The 15570-nt window shown below is 47.7% G+C and overlaps 4 protein-coding genes, 1 non-coding gene and 1 pseudogene across 6 annotated transcripts; 2 read left to right on the top strand and 4 right to left on the bottom strand.

Annotated features, from left to right (window-relative positions):
* Positions 1–476: 476 nt before the first annotated feature.
* On the top strand, positions 477–2933 carry BKA67DRAFT_549291 (dihydroxy-acid/6-phosphogluconate dehydratase). Its single transcript, XM_046101574.1, has 4 exons — positions 477–901; positions 971–1076; positions 1157–1264; positions 1359–2933. The coding sequence occupies exons 1-4, from the start codon at positions 752–754 to the stop codon at positions 2837–2839; spliced, it is 1845 nt and encodes a 614-aa protein (XP_045964952.1). The 5' UTR covers positions 477–751; the 3' UTR covers positions 2840–2933.
* Positions 2934–4443, bottom strand: BKA67DRAFT_549289 (uncharacterized protein). Its single transcript, XM_046101573.1, has 4 exons — positions 3962–4443; positions 3660–3893; positions 3526–3600; positions 2934–3459 (listed from the first exon to the last, which is right to left on the bottom strand). The coding sequence occupies exons 1-4, from the start codon at positions 4177–4179 to the stop codon at positions 3048–3050; spliced, it is 939 nt and encodes a 312-aa protein (XP_045964951.1). The 5' UTR covers positions 4180–4443; the 3' UTR covers positions 2934–3047.
* A 402-nt stretch (positions 4444–4845) lies between these two features.
* On the bottom strand, positions 4846–5816 carry BKA67DRAFT_549288 (uncharacterized protein). Its single transcript, XM_046101572.1, has 2 exons — positions 5054–5816; positions 4846–4900 (listed from the first exon to the last, which is right to left on the bottom strand). Exon 1 carries the CDS (start codon positions 5793–5795, stop codon positions 5496–5498), a length of 300 nt encoding a protein of 99 aa, XP_045964950.1. The 5' UTR covers positions 5796–5816; the 3' UTR covers positions 4846–4900; positions 5054–5495.
* Positions 5817–6419: 603 nt separating this feature from the next.
* On the bottom strand, positions 6420–6490 carry BKA67DRAFT_t19. The gene has a single exon. It is a non-coding gene; the product is annotated as a tRNA-Gly (tRNA).
* A 2018-nt stretch (positions 6491–8508) lies between these two features.
* Positions 8509–10160, top strand: BKA67DRAFT_653973 (glycolipid 2-alpha-mannosyltransferase; the record flags this gene model as incomplete). The annotated part of the gene is made up of 3 exons (XM_046106481.1): positions 8509–8789; positions 8856–9759; positions 9819–10160. 3 exons carry the CDS (start codon positions 8509–8511, stop codon positions 10158–10160), a joined length of 1527 nt encoding a protein of 508 aa, XP_045964949.1.
* A 3240-nt stretch (positions 10161–13400) lies between these two features.
* Positions 13401–13538, bottom strand: BKA67DRAFT_t18 (annotated as a pseudogene). The gene has a single exon. The product of its transcript is annotated as a tRNA-OTHER (tRNA).
* Positions 13539–15570: the final 2032 nt, after the last annotated feature.

The raw sequence follows: 15570 nt of genomic DNA, 5'->3' as shown, positions 1-15570 counted from the left end.
AGAGTTGAATATCAAAGAAACCCTGTTATACAGCACTTGCCAAGTCCCATGCTACTTTTGCGCTGAAATCCAACCAGCCAAACAAATTGCTTCAGGTGCTTAAAGTGTTCTATGTGGGGGCAGTAACGATTCACGATCTCAAGCAATGATGTTCACAAACAGCAAACATCAGTTACCAGGGTCCATGAGCACATGATATACTCCTGTGGGGCTTCGCACATGCTATTTATAGTCAATTTGTTTCCATCAAAGATATAACTCCACATTATCTGGAAAATGCCATCACGATTCCCCGGGTTGTCGAGCAGAACACAATCGTCATACTGTAATTACACATTGATGTCCCAAAAACTCCACTTCCTTTCCCTCTATGAGGTGATGGTCGCCGTAAACTGCCGTATTCATGCGGAGTTGAAGTCACGGATCCACAGTGGTACTTAGATACGGTCCCCCTCCATTAGATCTCCACGACCGACTATCGGTCATCACAATTAGACTCGGAAGGATTGGACGACAGAAAAAACATGCCCTCCATACTTGGTCGAGCATTTCTGACTTGGCAAAATTTTATCAAGACCTATCTGCTCAGTTTGCATTTCGCATGCAATCCTACTTTGAAAATTGTTGGCTCCCAAGTTTACCCCTGTTACAATTGCATCCTCGTTGCTGGCAGCTACCCCGCAGCGTCCCTCTATAAAGCCCGGCAATAACGAACTATTGGAACGACTCGGAAGTGATTAAGGCTATCATCATGAGTGACATTCGCGAGGACCAGGGTACCGGGTCGGTCGATCCAAAGTCTGACCCCCAGTACATCCAATTCAAGTGCCTTCCACCCGGCGACGCCCTGAATAGATGGTCGCATATGATCACTAGAGAGCATGATTTTCCTGGAGCTCAGGTAAATTATTCCACGTTAACGAGCAGGCTATAAAAGCACATGTGGAAATCTTAGCACTAAATAGTACAGGCTATGCTCTATGGAGCAGGCGTGCCGAATGAGAAAATGATGAAGAAGGCCCCTCAAATTGGTGTCGCCACGGTTTGGTGGGAAGGGAATCCTTGCAACACTCATTGTAAGTGATATTACCAAAGTGATATTACCAAAGTGATATTACTAAAGTGACATGTGCGGACCAAGCTGACTGATGAAAAGTGCTCGACTTCGGAAAGATTGTGAAGAAGTCCATCGAGAAGCAGGATATGTTGGCATGGCAGTACAACGCGGTTGGTGTATCGGATGCCATCACTATGGGAGGCGAAGGTAGAAATTCTTTCTCCCATATCCCCTACAACGCTGATGTTCGAGCATGCGAAGTCAATGTTTATATACCGGTGTTATGCTAATCAGCGGCCAGGGATGCGCTTCTCATTACAGTCCCGTGACCTCATTGCCGATAGTATTGAGACTGTCACTTGTGCTCAACACCACGATGCGAATATTTCCATCCCAGGTTGTGACAAGAACATGCCTGGCGTCGTGATGGCCGCTGCACGCCATAATCGGCCATTTATCATGATCTACGGTGGCACGATCCGCAAAGGCAACTCAAACCTCTTGGAAAAGGAGATTAACATCAGTACTTGCTATGAAGCATCTGGCGCTTATGCTTATGGGCGGTTGAACGCAAAGACCAACCCTGGTAGCGAGGGCCGTACACCGAGCGATGTCATGTCAGACATTGAACGTCATGCTTGTCCCGGGGCAGGTGCATGTGGTGGAATGTATACCGCAAATACTATGGCCACTGCTATCGAGGCGATGGGACTGACGTTACCGGGCTCATCTTCCTATCCGGCACTCTCACCCGAGAAAGCACGTGAGTGCGAACGTGCCGGCGAGGTGATCAAGACGACCATGGCTAGGGACATCCGCCCACGAGATCTTATCACCAAAGAATCGTTCGAGAATGCTTTGGTGATTACCATGATCCTCGGTGGGTCGACGAATGGTGTGCTGCATTTTTTAGCCATGGCCAACACAGCGGAAGTGCCTCTGACCATCGACGATGTTCAGAGAGTGAGCGACAAGACGCCCTTCTTGGCGGACCTAGCGCCAAGTGGAAAGTACTACATGGAAGACCTTTATAAGATTGGCGGAACACCTTCGGTTCTGAAGATGCTCATTGCTGCTGGCCTCATCAATGGAGACATTCCAACTGTCACCGGCAAAACTTTGGCTGAGAATGTTGCAGACTGGCCAAGTTTACCGCCAGACCAGAAGCTTATTCGTCCCTTATCTGACCCTATCAAGGAGTCTGGTCACATCCGCATCCTCCGGGGCAACTTTGCACCTGAAGGGGCTGTAGCAAAAATCACTGGTAAAGAAGGTTTGAGCTTTACAGGTGAAGCACGAGTGTTTAATGCAGAACACGAGCTGAATGCTGCATTGACTCGTGGTGAGATCCCCCGCGGGGGAAATCTAGTGCTTATCGTTCGGTATGAGGGGCCTCGTGGTGGCCCAGGTATGCCAGAGCAGTTGAAGGCTTCTGCTGCAATCATGGGAGCTGGCTTGAGCAATATTGCGTTGGTGACTGACGGTCGATACAGCGGAGCCAGTCACGGCTTTATCGTCGGGCACGTCACACCAGAAGCAGCTCGTGGTGGCCCAATTGCACTAGTCAAGGATGGTGATACGATCACCATCGACGCGGTGAGGAACCGAATCGATATCACGAACGTCGATGATGCGGAGCTCGATGAGCGTAGGAAGGCTTGGAAGCCGCCAGCCCCTCGCGTTAGGAGAGGCGTGCTAGCGAAATACGCACGCCTGGTTGGAGATGCTAGTCATGGTGCTGTGACTGACCAATGGGAGGATGATATCGCTGTCCCCAAATAAAACACCCAGAAACATAATAGTCGAAGTACATTCCCACTTATGAATTACCGGCTGTGTAGTGAAGCATTTATCATTCAATAGAGAAAGAAATTGTCATTAATTTGTGTTTCTTCCATCACAAGTATGACACCCTGCAGATACAAATGACAAAAAGAACCGTCCAAGTTTTTGAATATGGTCATTACTCCATTCAGTGATCTTGCAGCACTTATTGAAACGTAGCGTTGATTGCGTTTAACGCCTCTGATGGGATTTCTCTGTAGGAACCAAGCTTTCCCTTGACAATCAAATCATCCAAGGTAGCCTTACAGAAACCCTGCACCTCCCAAATGTCCTTACCGATGCCCGATACAAGTCGGCCAGTTGCCCAGGACTTGCGGCAGTAATATGCCAGCGCTAATGGCGATCCAGCCGCAGCACGTGTCTCAATCTCAAGATCGACTTGCTCCAGTGTATGGGTAATGATCTGGGGTGGTTCGCCGTGCTTCCTTCGAAGAGCAGCATGAATCTCTACTCCAGTAGCACGCACCTCTGAGAGCCCAATTTGTCGATTGAGCAACTGAGAAACAGGCGTGCTGGCGAAGATTGATGCATATGCGGCTGCAACATAACTTCTCGTGCTGTGGGGGACAAAGTCAGTTCTCTAGTCTTGAAAACGCGCCTTGCTCCATGTTCTGCTGACCTACCAGGCGTTTAATTCTTGATGGGCACTATCACCAGTGTAGATGATTCTGTTCCCGGTAACATCGACACCCAGCAGTCTGGCAACGGACACTCCAGTATCAGTATGAAATATACGGTCTCAGGCTCGAATACCTACCCTGTAGCTAGAGAAGACTCGGCGAAGCAGGCAGGCAGGATAACAGTGGTCGGTATACCGGCCTTCTGAGCCGCCTTCTCCACGTCGTCCTTGACTTTATTGACATCGACGCGCATACCCTGCTCATCATTCCGAATTGACAAGTCGGACGGCACGAAGAGCTTGACATTGGTATTTGGGATAGCCTTTACCAATGCATGCTGTAAGGGCACCCCTTTCTGACCAAGGAGGCCGCTATGGATTGCGTATCAATAGACCATATAGAATATGAGAAAGAGAAGAGGTCCTGGAATGCGGCTTACATCACGATGTCGATATCTTGGAGTGCCGCTATTACAGCAGGTATGTCTTCTAAATCTACTTTCACTTTGGTCAGATTCGATGTGGTCGGAAGGGATGAGACGTCTGAGCCAGGCCGGTAAAGAACCCGGACAGGCGCACCAGAAGCTGCGAGAGCTTCGACAACGGCCGAGCTGACCCAGCCTCTGTGGCCATAGACCGCTATTCTGTTGAATGTCATGATGTATCTGCGGTCTTTTGAAAGTGATGGATTGATTTTTATCAGCGAAGTTCCGCAATTGGCTAAGAATGGTAAGGTGGATGTACGAGTGTGTTGTTTGTAGTGTTGTCCGAATATATAAGCCCAACAAATTGGCAGAACACACTCAGCTATTTATTCACGTAAACAGCGCCGGCCAGTGAGTCATATCCAGACGGCTTTTCGGCTTCACCAAGCACAAAATCCGGGTCTAAAGGTCACAACCCCAACTCCGAGATGAGAAGCTTTGATGTTTATTACCGGAGTAGGAATGTGGGTCTGACCTCCGGCTTTGGGCTTGCACCAGACCGTGTTGGCGCGGAGGTCATTCCAAATCTCCTGCGGCACAGTCATTTTCATGGCGTAAGCCCACCAGTCAGGAGCTAGATTACCATACCGTGTAGTAGATAAGGGGTTTAGAAGGGAGATTGATTGGAGACAACAAGATCAGGATGGGGAGGGCTAGGTTATACGTGGATTTGTGCCATACTACGCTCAGATGATGTGACTAGTCATTGTGCATGATTGCTTCACAGCACTGCCTTTAGCTACCGGATGTAATTATAAAGCGGCTTATCTAGGCTAGTTAAGGACCTTAGGCAAACGTATGAATATCGTATCTTATTTATTGAATATACATACATTACATGCCCTTATGCGCGAATGGTACTTTGTCATGTATGACGAGGAGTTTGCTACCACACTACAGCATTTAGAGTCAGTAATGACTTATTCATTATGAATCTGGGAGTATTCGGGGGTGTTTTGAAACATTCATGAAGAGCATGATCATTTATCAGGCAGTATACGGCCTAGACATGTTGAAAGGTAGAAGATAATCCCGAAATTTGCTTACTGCTCTATCTACAAACCTAGCCGAAACGGTCCTAAAAGTGCCGATACCGATTTGCTCAATCGCAGGAAGTAGGGCTTCGCTTCCACTGCCCCAAATGTTTATCTTATAAAATAATATGTTATCTCGGCTGACCGTGATGACATGACATGTACGTCAATTAGCAAGGTCTTTAATTGCTGCGCAATGGGAATAAACACTCACCTGAGAATACCATTATTGGACAGAAGCCATGCGCGAACATTACAATAATGATCACGGGGATACCACCTTTATCACACTCCAAGCACCAGCCATAAGTCAACATGCATACAGGCGCAGTAATTCCCATCCATGACACCGCGCTGCGTGGTTTATCTTCGAGATTTCGATGACCGTTTCGCTTGTGAATTCAGCTTTCAACAGTGTGATTCACTCGCCTGCGCCTGAAGAAGGCGCCAAGAAATTATCCAGATCCCGGACCAAGGTCGAATAGACCTGACTGCAACGGTGTCATAAGGCCAAACCTTAGATTGATGACATATACCATGGGAACGAGGAACGAGTACATGTTCCACACAATTGAGCAAGAGGCAACCGATATGAGCAAGGTATTTAGGTTTCGAAATAGTGACAGCAGCTCAAGTGTGTTGAGTGAACTGTAAGTCTCCCGAATTTGCTTATCTTTGGGAGCGAAGACACACCGCTTGCGGTGAATAGTCTCGGGGATGAAGAAGATAGCGAGAATACTTGCCAATTCACTCATAGCCGCCTGGGACCAGAAAATATCACGTCAGCTCACATAAGTGACTATAACACCTCCAAGAAGCAGACCTATGTGCCCAGATACTGATTATAAGCTGTACGACAGTGACAAGACGTACCCAAAGCAGGTCTGAAGTGTACGCCGCTTGAGTACCATCTTATTGCCGTTGCCTTTTCTGCCTTCTCAGTTTTGATACTTTGATCGTAAAAGGTGGACAAGGAGAACTAACTGGCTCGTACAACTCGCCAATATACTTGATCATTCAGAGTTGGTATTTAGTTCTTTAAGATGAGTCGGTGAGTCTTTGGGAGTACCGTGAACCAGTCACAAAGAGATAATTGTCTCTGATAGGCAATATTGGCTCTGTAGACACGCTAGAGAGGGCAGAAAATGACTCCGAATTGTAAGGTGTCACACAAAGAAAGGTCGATGAAGAACACATTTGGAAGAGCGGATCAACCAACATCCGAAGTTTCTTTCATGCAGCCTAAGTTACTTTCAAAAGAAGTATGGATTGGGCTGGAGGGACAGGGAAGCAAAAGGGATGCCGCCGTCCTGCATGATGGGTGGCCATGACACTTCATACGAACATACAACAACGACAAAAAGATAAGTAGATGATGATGCACTAGCCGCGAATCGAACGCGGGGCCCATCGATGGCAACGATGGATTTTACCACTAAACCACTAGTGCTGCTGGTTCACCATATAGGCGATGCGATATATTATTGCTGTGGGTGTATATATTTATTGATCATTAAGCCCTAATCGATTGAGTATGAAGTACTCCACAACGGGCCAACCCAGACGGGAGATAGCTGCACCTTGCCGGCCTGCCTGATGCGGTGGGCCTCAGAATAGGTGCTACGAAAGAAAGAAAAAAGGATCTGAATGTGATGAACAACCACCAAGAGAGTCTGGGTAGTTGGAAGGTAGGTATGTTGGGGTTGATGTATTAGCCTTCGACCTACTGGAAAAGTGAGAAGAACGATAACGGCGGAATGCAGAGCGGGTTCATCAGTACCTGGTGGGAAGTCTATGAGGGCTCTCGAAGCAAATAAGTCAATATGATTGTCAAAAAAAAAAAAAAAAAAAAAAAAAGGAAAAGGGGGGGAAGGAGAAGAAAGGGGGTTTGAGTATTCGTGATCTGCGCAGTGAAAGAAGATAGTATAGCTCTCATGCGGCATGCCGTGTTACGAGAATGCGCGGCTGCAACCAAGCCTTTTGAGGATGTTGTAGCGTTCGAGGGATCGCTCTGCTAATATGTCTGGGTGCATCAGGACAGGAACAAACCGCATGCTGATCTATGTAGTAATGCTCCCTAAGGAAGTTGTCAGCAGCTGAAACTCTTCTAATTGACTGGACAACGATTTCTTTCAAATTACCATGATGGCAACTGGTCTTGACAATTGGATCTCAACATGAAGGGGTGGTGGTTTAAGTGGTTGGCTGGCAAAGAGGTCTACTGGTACCCGGTCGCATTTCTTTAGCGCACTTCTTCAACACAATTACTTGTAGTCTAGGTTAGACGTGTACAACCCCCCCGCCATCTACTCCGTAAGGTTGGCTCCAACTTGTTTGATGGTGGAGACCTGCCATGTGATGTAGTACAGGCAGAATTGATAAGCACTCAATTAACGCTTGGGTAAATCGTATTTTCGCAGTGTGCATGCAATGTCATATTTGCTCAACAGGTGGATGCGATCATGCTGACATGCCCAAGTAGGTAGCTAGGTTGGTCGTTAACTTTCGTGTCTGAAGGGCTGAGCCTTGTATGTATCGCTGCCCACTAAAAGCTTCGAGACTTCAGCGCCTTTCTCCAGACTTCTAAATCTGGCATGCTGTGCCCATGTATGTACTGTCAGCTGTATGTCCCGTACGTACGCCGTACGGAGTAAGTTACCTGCGACGCAGGATTCAGCAAAGGGGTCGGCAGAAGGTTGATGCGGCCGAACGAAGCTAACCACACCTCCTTTTCTGCGTAGGTTAGGGGAAGGGGAACGCCATGAGGTAGTTCGGGATCCAATGGCGAGCCGCTGACAGGGCCTGAGTAAGTTAATCTCGCTGGCGCAAGGTCACGGTCACACCTGTGTACAGCTTGGTGCGGCCAAAATCTTGTCCTCCCTGGTCCCCCAGCTGCAACTGCTCGTATTGTATTTTATTTTGAAATATTTCCCTTCTGGCATTACCAGACTCTCTGAGCTTTGCCGGCAGCTCTGCTCCCATCATCCTTCCTGAATCATTCTTCATTGCTGGTCGCTGGGTTCGGGTTCGGGTTCAGGCGACATCAATTAACGTACAACTAAAAGAGCGATCGGGTCCAATTGGCCAGATCCCCCGTTGAAACAGATGCCAAGTTTCTGACGCGTTATCTGCGCCTCCATCAGCTTTCCATCATACAGCATCTGCACGGGGTTTTTTTTTTCTCTTCCAATTGCAAACCACCGGCGAGCAGATTAGATTTGCGCAGTTTGTACGTCCGACTGCCTCAAATCTTTTCGCACCACCTCCGCCTCATCGAGGGGCTCCATTTCCCTTGCCGCCACCCCACTGCATTCTATCCTGTACCAATACTACGGTTGGCATACAGAGATAGCAAGTGGGCAAGGAGCATTTCTCTTGCCGTCGGTCACATCGACATCGAGAAGATAAAATAAAAATAGGGGTCAACCTGGATTAACGACAGCACATCGCTGGCAAAGATCCATGACCATGGATCTCTTTCGGCGCGCCTACAAGCGCGTGCCGTCTGTAACATCACAACTACCGACAAGCGATGAAAAGGGCAAATCCAAATCGAAAGGCCTTGCATCGCCTTTGGCATTCTTGAAGAGGCCTCTCCGATTAAAAGGCAATTCCAGCATCTCGGTGCCTCTGGGAGTAGTTGTCCTCTTCCCGTGCATCGTCCTTATCTTGATTCTGGTCCTGTTCGTCAGACATCCCAGCTCACCGGGCAGGATATTGATGCCCGCTGGTGCGCCGCCGGCTATTAGGTATGTATCGTGGCCATTGCGCTTTCCTGTCTCGCCTGTACCTCGCTGACACATGGCCTTCCGCAGAAAAATTAGCGAGGAACACGACAAGGTATTCGTCACCGGATGTCTCGAGCCCGACACAAGTAAGCCGCGAGCCAATGGTGCCTTTGTGGTACTTGCCCGAAACAAGGAACTCGATGGTGTAATCCAGTCTGTCAAGTCCATCGAGCGACATTTCAACCGCTGGTACCACTACCCATACGTTTTCCTCAACGATGGCGAATTCAACCAGACCTTTAAGGATGTTGTCAAGAACTACACTTCGGGAGAGGTCGAGTTTGGCAAAGTCGGTCCTGAGATGTGGGGATACCCTGAATGGATAGATCCCAAGATCGCCAAAGAAGGCATTGCCAAGCAGGGAGACGCCGCTGTCATGTACGGTGGTCTCGAGTCTTACCATTCCATGTGCCGCTTCTACTCTGGATTCTTCTACAAGCACCCTCTCCTCGCCAAGTACGAATGGTACTGGCGCTTGGAGCCCGAGATCAAGTACTTCTGCGATATCACCTACGACCCCTTCCTGAAGATGATTGAGAGCAACAAGACTTATGGTTTCACCATTGCCGTCAAGGAATTGAAGGAAACTGTGCCCAACATCTTCCGTTATGCCTCTGCTTACAAGCGTCTCAACAACATTACGTCTCAGGGTCTCTGGGAGATGTTTGTCGAGCCTTTGGAGAAACCAAAGGTGTCAAAGCCTGAAGACGATCCCAACTACAAGCCACCGTTGCCCGAAGAGATCCTTCGCAGCGACCCTGGTGCCAACAGCCTGCCCGAGATCGACCCTGAAGCTATGGAAGGTGAAAAATATAATATGTGCCATTTCTGGTCCAACTTCGAAATTGCGAAGCTCAGCTGGTTCCGCAGCAAGGAATACGAGGATTTCTTCCAGATGGTAGACCGAAGCGGTGGTTTCTGGATGGAGCGAGTAAGTTCTATGTGTTTCTTCTCTTGCATCTGTACGGTATGATACTAATTCTGGACCAGTGGGGTGATGCTCCAATCCACTCGCTGGCTGCCGGCGCCCTCCTTGGAGTCAAGGATATTCACTACTTCCGAGATTTCGGGTACCGGCACACCACTATTCAGCACTGCCCCGCCAACGCTCCAGCCCGTCAGCTTCCTCGTGATCCGTTCTTGGAAAAGACCACAACCGATTACAAGAAGCGTCAGGAGGAAGACGAGTACTGGGACCAGTGGGACCCGGAGAAGGAGAACGGTGTTGGCTGCCGATGCCGCTGTGATACCGACATTGTTGATGTCGAAGGCAAGGAAGGCTCTTGCTTGGCTGAGTGGGTCGATGTTGCCGGTGGATGGGCTAGCCCATAGAAATATCAGAGTTTGGCTCATCGACTCATCTCTCGACGTGGCATGACCTGATCTTCCCTCGCAACACCTCGACAAGATTTGCTTCCCAAGGTCCTTCGATTCGGGGTATGCCACCGGAGGCGGCTGGACTTGGAAACCTTTGGATGCTTGACATCTTAAAGTGTTGGTCACCGGCGTTTCGTGTTGCTTGACATTTCCTAGTCTCGGATTGGGCCAAGCATAGAAAGCCTGAATTTGTGGTGCCCATCTAAACCGCCAGGTAGAAAGGTTAGTCACAAGGGCAATGAATGTAATGTAGAACATTGGGTATGGAAACCATCTTCGGGGAACGCTGTTGAAGAACGATCAGAAAGCAAGACGCTTTTTGGAATCATTCACGAGTGTGTGGACATACATATTGTTGACGATATCAAAGGTACATAATATTTTGCATTACATCTATTATCAAATCCTCTTTGCATTTGCTTGTGTTTCACGCTTCCATGTCCAGTTTTCACCTCTGTCCTATCCCTAGACGGATCGTGAACGAGCAACGCGTGTCTGCAGGCAACGTCGGCCGACCCCATAAGTTTGTAGGCAAGTACCACTTGGAAAATGTGCTTTCAAAGCAACGCCATCCTCCACCTACAACCATGAAAGATCAGACCGAACTGTCTCTGCCTTTCTTACAATGCCCATCGTCATTGAACCAATACAAGGGTGTCAATCGGTTCGAGCTTTCTAGAGTTTAATTAACCATTCACAACCATTGAATGTTAACTCCAAGGACCAGTCCAAAATATGCAGCCTGGCTATTCATATCAATAACAAACAATCATGTATGTCTGCCTTGCCATGGTCTTGCAGTATTTCAGTCTTCTTGCCTCGCCCCCCCCCCAGCGTCCTTGATGCCGAAGATCTCCGTGACGTGGCGAAACAAGTATTTATCCATCGGTTTTTGTAATAGTTCAAAGTAAGTAAGCATTTGCACGTCGACACACTGTGCTGTTCGCGGATCAGAGCCACAGAATCCAATGCCAGGGATCGTCAGATGAACATGAAAGATACTGTGATTGTAAAATGTAACCGGCTCACTGCTAACCTGCGACTGCAATCCCTTCTACTTCACACAGATAGACACTGTCGTGTTGAGGCCTAGGCTTTTTACATTGTCGCCATCGAAGTGCTGGAAGCCCTTTTCTCTCCCAACACATTTCGAAAACACAAGGGTCTGCTCTATTGCGGTTTCGAGATCAGCATTATTGTATTCTGCCTGCCAGGCATGAACCTCACGAAACCAACGAACCAAATACGATAACCACGAAGTTACCTATGTCTAAGCGAGAAGAAAAGAAGAAGAAGAAAAGGGTCTCTCGTCCGCCATGCAGTGAAGTTTGACCTAAGTTGGCACATTTTAATAATAATCTAGATTCTCAGTTATTTTACTAGCATTGCCTAAGACATATACCCAACTTCAAGTCCTATCGCCATATGACCATGCCAAGATCCGAAATTAGTTATAATTACGCTACATTTCTGGTTGATGGATCTTCTAAAACAAGTCGGGGCCAGAGAATCGCACTTTTGCATCTAGTCCGCGAGTGGGAGCGTTCCATCAGATGTCCTGATGAGGCCTGCAATGTTCCGTGTATACCACGGAGGACAGTATTCACAAGGTACGGGCACTTTCGAGGCGAGAATGTCAAACTGCAAAAATATGCTGGGTATAGTGGTGACGAACCAACAAAGCATAAACCAGCAACAGAAGGTATCCTCCTCAATCAGGATATGGGGCAATGGGTGTTACGCCCTTTTAGGTTAGTGAGACACAATAGTGCGACGATGCAGATATGATATCCTGTACCGATCAAAACCAACAACAGGAGTGGCGAAGGTCCGCAAGTTCTATTTCTATGGGAACTCTGCTGTGGCTACTGATCAGTCATGGTGTTGAGTTCAAGTTTCAAGAATAGTGAGCTTGTGACCATCACCTCAAATACAGAATCTTGTCACAAAGTCCCTGTTAACAAAATTGAACATATCTGGTCAGATGACGGAGTGTAGTGAGCGAAACGTGGTAGAAGAAGAGAAGAGAAAACCAAATATAATTACAAGATCTGAGCAAAAGTTCAAAGACAGCAAAAATGATTGAATGGAATGGTGGATGTCCTTCAGATTATCATCGCAGTACATATTCCATACAGCTTTCCAAATGGGCCATCGAAGTTTCACCAAAGGAATTTCAACACCTCACCAATGCTCGAGTTTGTTGAAGAACGTTAGCTGAATGAACGTGTAAAGTCCGATGCATTAACATTGTAGTCAGGTCCTAGTATCATAGATTAACTTATGCTCAATTGTTCCCACCCGAAAATAAAGTGACAGCAGCCGAGCTATCGCAAGTCCAGAAACGACAGGGTTGCTAATGCCTGAGGATCTGCGCTAGTCTAGGTTAATAGTAATCTAGAGGTAGTCAACGGCATGATGCTCTAGAGTGGCTGATGTCCAAATTCTCCGAGGTTGTAAGCAAGGCTATGTGTGACCGATCCAAACTGACAGTGAGAGGCGAGGCTTTTGATACGAAAGGCACATCCATGTTTGTTGGAAATGGATAGCGATCCCATCAGGCAGCATCGTATTCGGGGTTGTGTTCCTGCTGGCTACATATGTATGGCTGACAATAAACCCTGACCAACACACGTGGATAAGCTTCTAGTTTTCCGGTCTTCCACAGACCTGACTGGTATGGTCATGGATACGTTGTGGAGAATGATGGTTTCAGCATAAGACTTACAACCATGACTGTACATAGGTGCTGTTGGAGGGAAATGGCGAAATACACGAGGGCTTCTCTAGTGGGAAGCGCGAAGTAATCCGAACGACTACCCTAGGATTCCACCATATCGAATAACGGTGTATCGTTAACGGTATAGTATTGATGGCCTAGATAGTCAATGATCAGAGCACCGTCATTCTGTAGGACTTCTTCACGACCTTCGTTATTTTTCCTATCTCCATTTCGCCCTGATCAAATACAGCATGGAGGAGCGGTCCCTAATGTGCCAACCCACGAAGACTTGAAGCTATGTTGTGCACGTATGTTCTGGCCTCGTCGGAAGATAAATATCGTCATCCATGCTGTCGAATAAGCAGAGGACAAAACAGCACGACTTGCAAGACAACAAATCACGATATGATGGCATTGAGACCGAAGAAAGGAGCGAAAAATGTCACAAAAAGAAAAGAAAAAAAAAATTGGTGTATCACCTTCAAGTTTCGATCTTGAGACCTTCGGGTCGCTTGTAGCGTATGAGCCCGACGCTATTTATAAGTTAGAATGAGGATCATAATTGTGTTAGGAGGCAAAGGATCGTACCGCTTCCACTGCGCCAAGGTGATGGCTTAGTTGAAAAACCCACGCTTTTTAACGTACTATGTTGGAAAGAATGAATTTAGGGCATGGGGACCTCTGAGGGTATTCAAATGAGTCAGGGTGGACCTGCCAGTATGTAATAAGTTTACTTTCACGAACGAGTACCGTATATGGTTATGGATAAGTTGGAAGAGATTGAGGGTTGACGGGATGGCCACGAGAAAGCAAGGAGTGAGTATATGCTAAAATAAGATATGCCAAGCTTTTATAGATACGCCCAGCTTATCCTGGATTGAGGTACACGATCAGTTTGCAAGTTCCGAAGAGTGGGAAAAGTTGTGACGGTACTCCGACGGGCCGGACGAGGACACATCTGCAAAAGGGGCGTATATCAGATAATTCAGGTGTCAGAGACAGAAGACGGTACAGTACAATGGCAAACAATGGAAACTTGTGTTCGTATAGCTGCTGCTTTCGTGAACAGTAATCATTTCCGCTTGGGTCCAAGTTTACCGTAGAACTCATGGCGACCTCCACACAACACTTACAGCCATCGGAGATCGATTTCCATCGAAGGCAGCACCGATGGTTGGGGATGGCGATTCATCCCAAGCTTTTCACAAAGACAAACAAGAGAGAAAGCTATGATGGCCTACTGTTCTGGAGCGGAACAGCCCACCCAGTCGTCGTCAGCAATTTTGGGACAACCGAGCTATGCCAAAATCTTGGACTACACGTCAGCTTTGAATACGAACAAGGCTTGCACTGCCGAACTGTGGATATAGCAATAGGCTAAGATATAATTGGTATCTGACGACGTGGTTGTGAGGATTTGGCGCCATTCTTTAGGGCCTGGATTCGAAGTCTTAGTCGTTTGATGCGCAACGGGGCAATGTTGAAGTATGGATGTGTCCTGTTCATTCCTACTGGCGGATCAGCGATAGGAAAAGGTAAAGAAGATTGCAAAATTTTACGGGAGATAGGGACAAGAAATTCAAGCTTAGCCCTTCAAGCCCTTGCATTTTCCTTTTCTTTTGAGTCGAGCCGTCCTGCTTAGCGCAATCTTCAAACTTCCGGTCACAAAGCTACTCGTTACCCTCAAGCACGTAACAGGGACCGTCACGAGCAATGGCGATCCTTTTTGATCTCAACCGAGGAGGGCCGCGAGGCTGTGCAGTGCAGCGCAGATGCAGACACTCAATCCTTGGCTAGCGCCCAGGGTTCGAAGAAGTTTCAGAAGCGGGATCGGCTACAGTAGGTGAATTGTTTCAGCGCTTGGAAAACCACGGTCTCATCAGGCCACGGTTCAGAAGACGCACTTTGATTGCCGTGGAGGACAGAACGAATTGAAGCGCCCTCGGATTGGTTTGTCTTGTGAAGGCCTTTGATCCGAACGGACTTGGAGGTGCCTTTCATCGTGTCCTTTGTTCTCATATGCCAGGTGCTAACTGAACTGGTAGGTGACGCAGTGTCCCCGGAGCTCGCTCAGGACAGGCTTGGCGGCGCTGCCGCTACGTACATCATACATGGTACGTTGCCCTTGTCACTTCACAGGGGTGCTCTGTACTATGTACTGTGCTGTATGTCAAGAGTTGCAGCCTTGACTTTGACTTGACTTGATTTGATTTGGTTTGGTTTGCGGGAAGATACTGCATCGCACAGCTGATGGTCTCTACAGCCCCTCTTTATGATTTGCACGCATACATAGTGACAGATGGGATTGATATGTAACCTGCCCTGGGCTGGCCACGCCCGTTTTCTGCTATTACAACATGTGGGCTTGGCATTGGAAAGTCTGGTCTGGAGCGTTCAAACCCATCGAAATGCAAATCCGTGCCCAGTGTTACTGGAGCCAGGGGTAAGACTAGCTCAACTTGGGGGGAGTGGGGACAGTCCTGACGGGCTCTGAACCTTGAAAAACGACGTTAGTGAAAGAAAGCAAAAACTCACCTAACTTAAACTACGCTATGCCTGACGCCAATAGCGGTTGTTACGTCTGTCTTGTCTTCAAGTCTTTATTTGGGGGTTTATTTTTATTTATTTACGACTTTGCCTTAC

This window comes from Truncatella angustata (genome assembly GCF_020726525.1).
Source record: "Truncatella angustata strain MPI-SDFR-AT-0073 chromosome Unknown BKA67scaffold_1, whole genome shotgun sequence".
NCBI classification, from domain to species: Eukaryota; Fungi; Ascomycota; class Sordariomycetes; order Amphisphaeriales; family Sporocadaceae; genus Truncatella; species Truncatella angustata.
This window is presented reverse-complemented; position numbering and strand designations above follow the sequence as displayed.

Coding starts and splice junctions, on each gene's coding strand:
- BKA67DRAFT_549291 (XM_046101574.1), top strand. CDS start 752: ATGAGTGACATTCGCGAGGACCAGGGTACCGGGTCGGTCGATCCAAAG. Junction 1,077..1,156: donor GAATCCTTGCAACACTCATT/GTAAGTGATATT, acceptor ACTGATGAAAAG/TGCTCGACTTCGGAAAGATT. Junction 1,265..1,358: donor CATCACTATGGGAGGCGAAG/GTAGAAATTCTT, acceptor ATCAGCGGCCAG/GGATGCGCTTCTCATTACAG.
- BKA67DRAFT_549289 (XM_046101573.1), bottom strand. CDS start 4,179: ATGACATTCAACAGAATAGCGGTCTATGGCCACAGAGGCTGGGTCAGC. Junction 3,894..3,961: donor CAAGATATCGACATCGTGAT/GTAAGCCGCATT, acceptor CGCAATCCATAG/CGGCCTCCTTGGTCAGAAAG. Junction 3,460..3,525: donor CATCAAGAATTAAACGCCTG/GTAGGTCAGCAG, acceptor TGTCCCCCACAG/CACGAGAAGTTATGTTGCAG.
- BKA67DRAFT_549288 (XM_046101572.1), bottom strand. CDS start 5,795: ATGAGTGAATTGGCAAGTATTCTCGCTATCTTCTTCATCCCCGAGACT.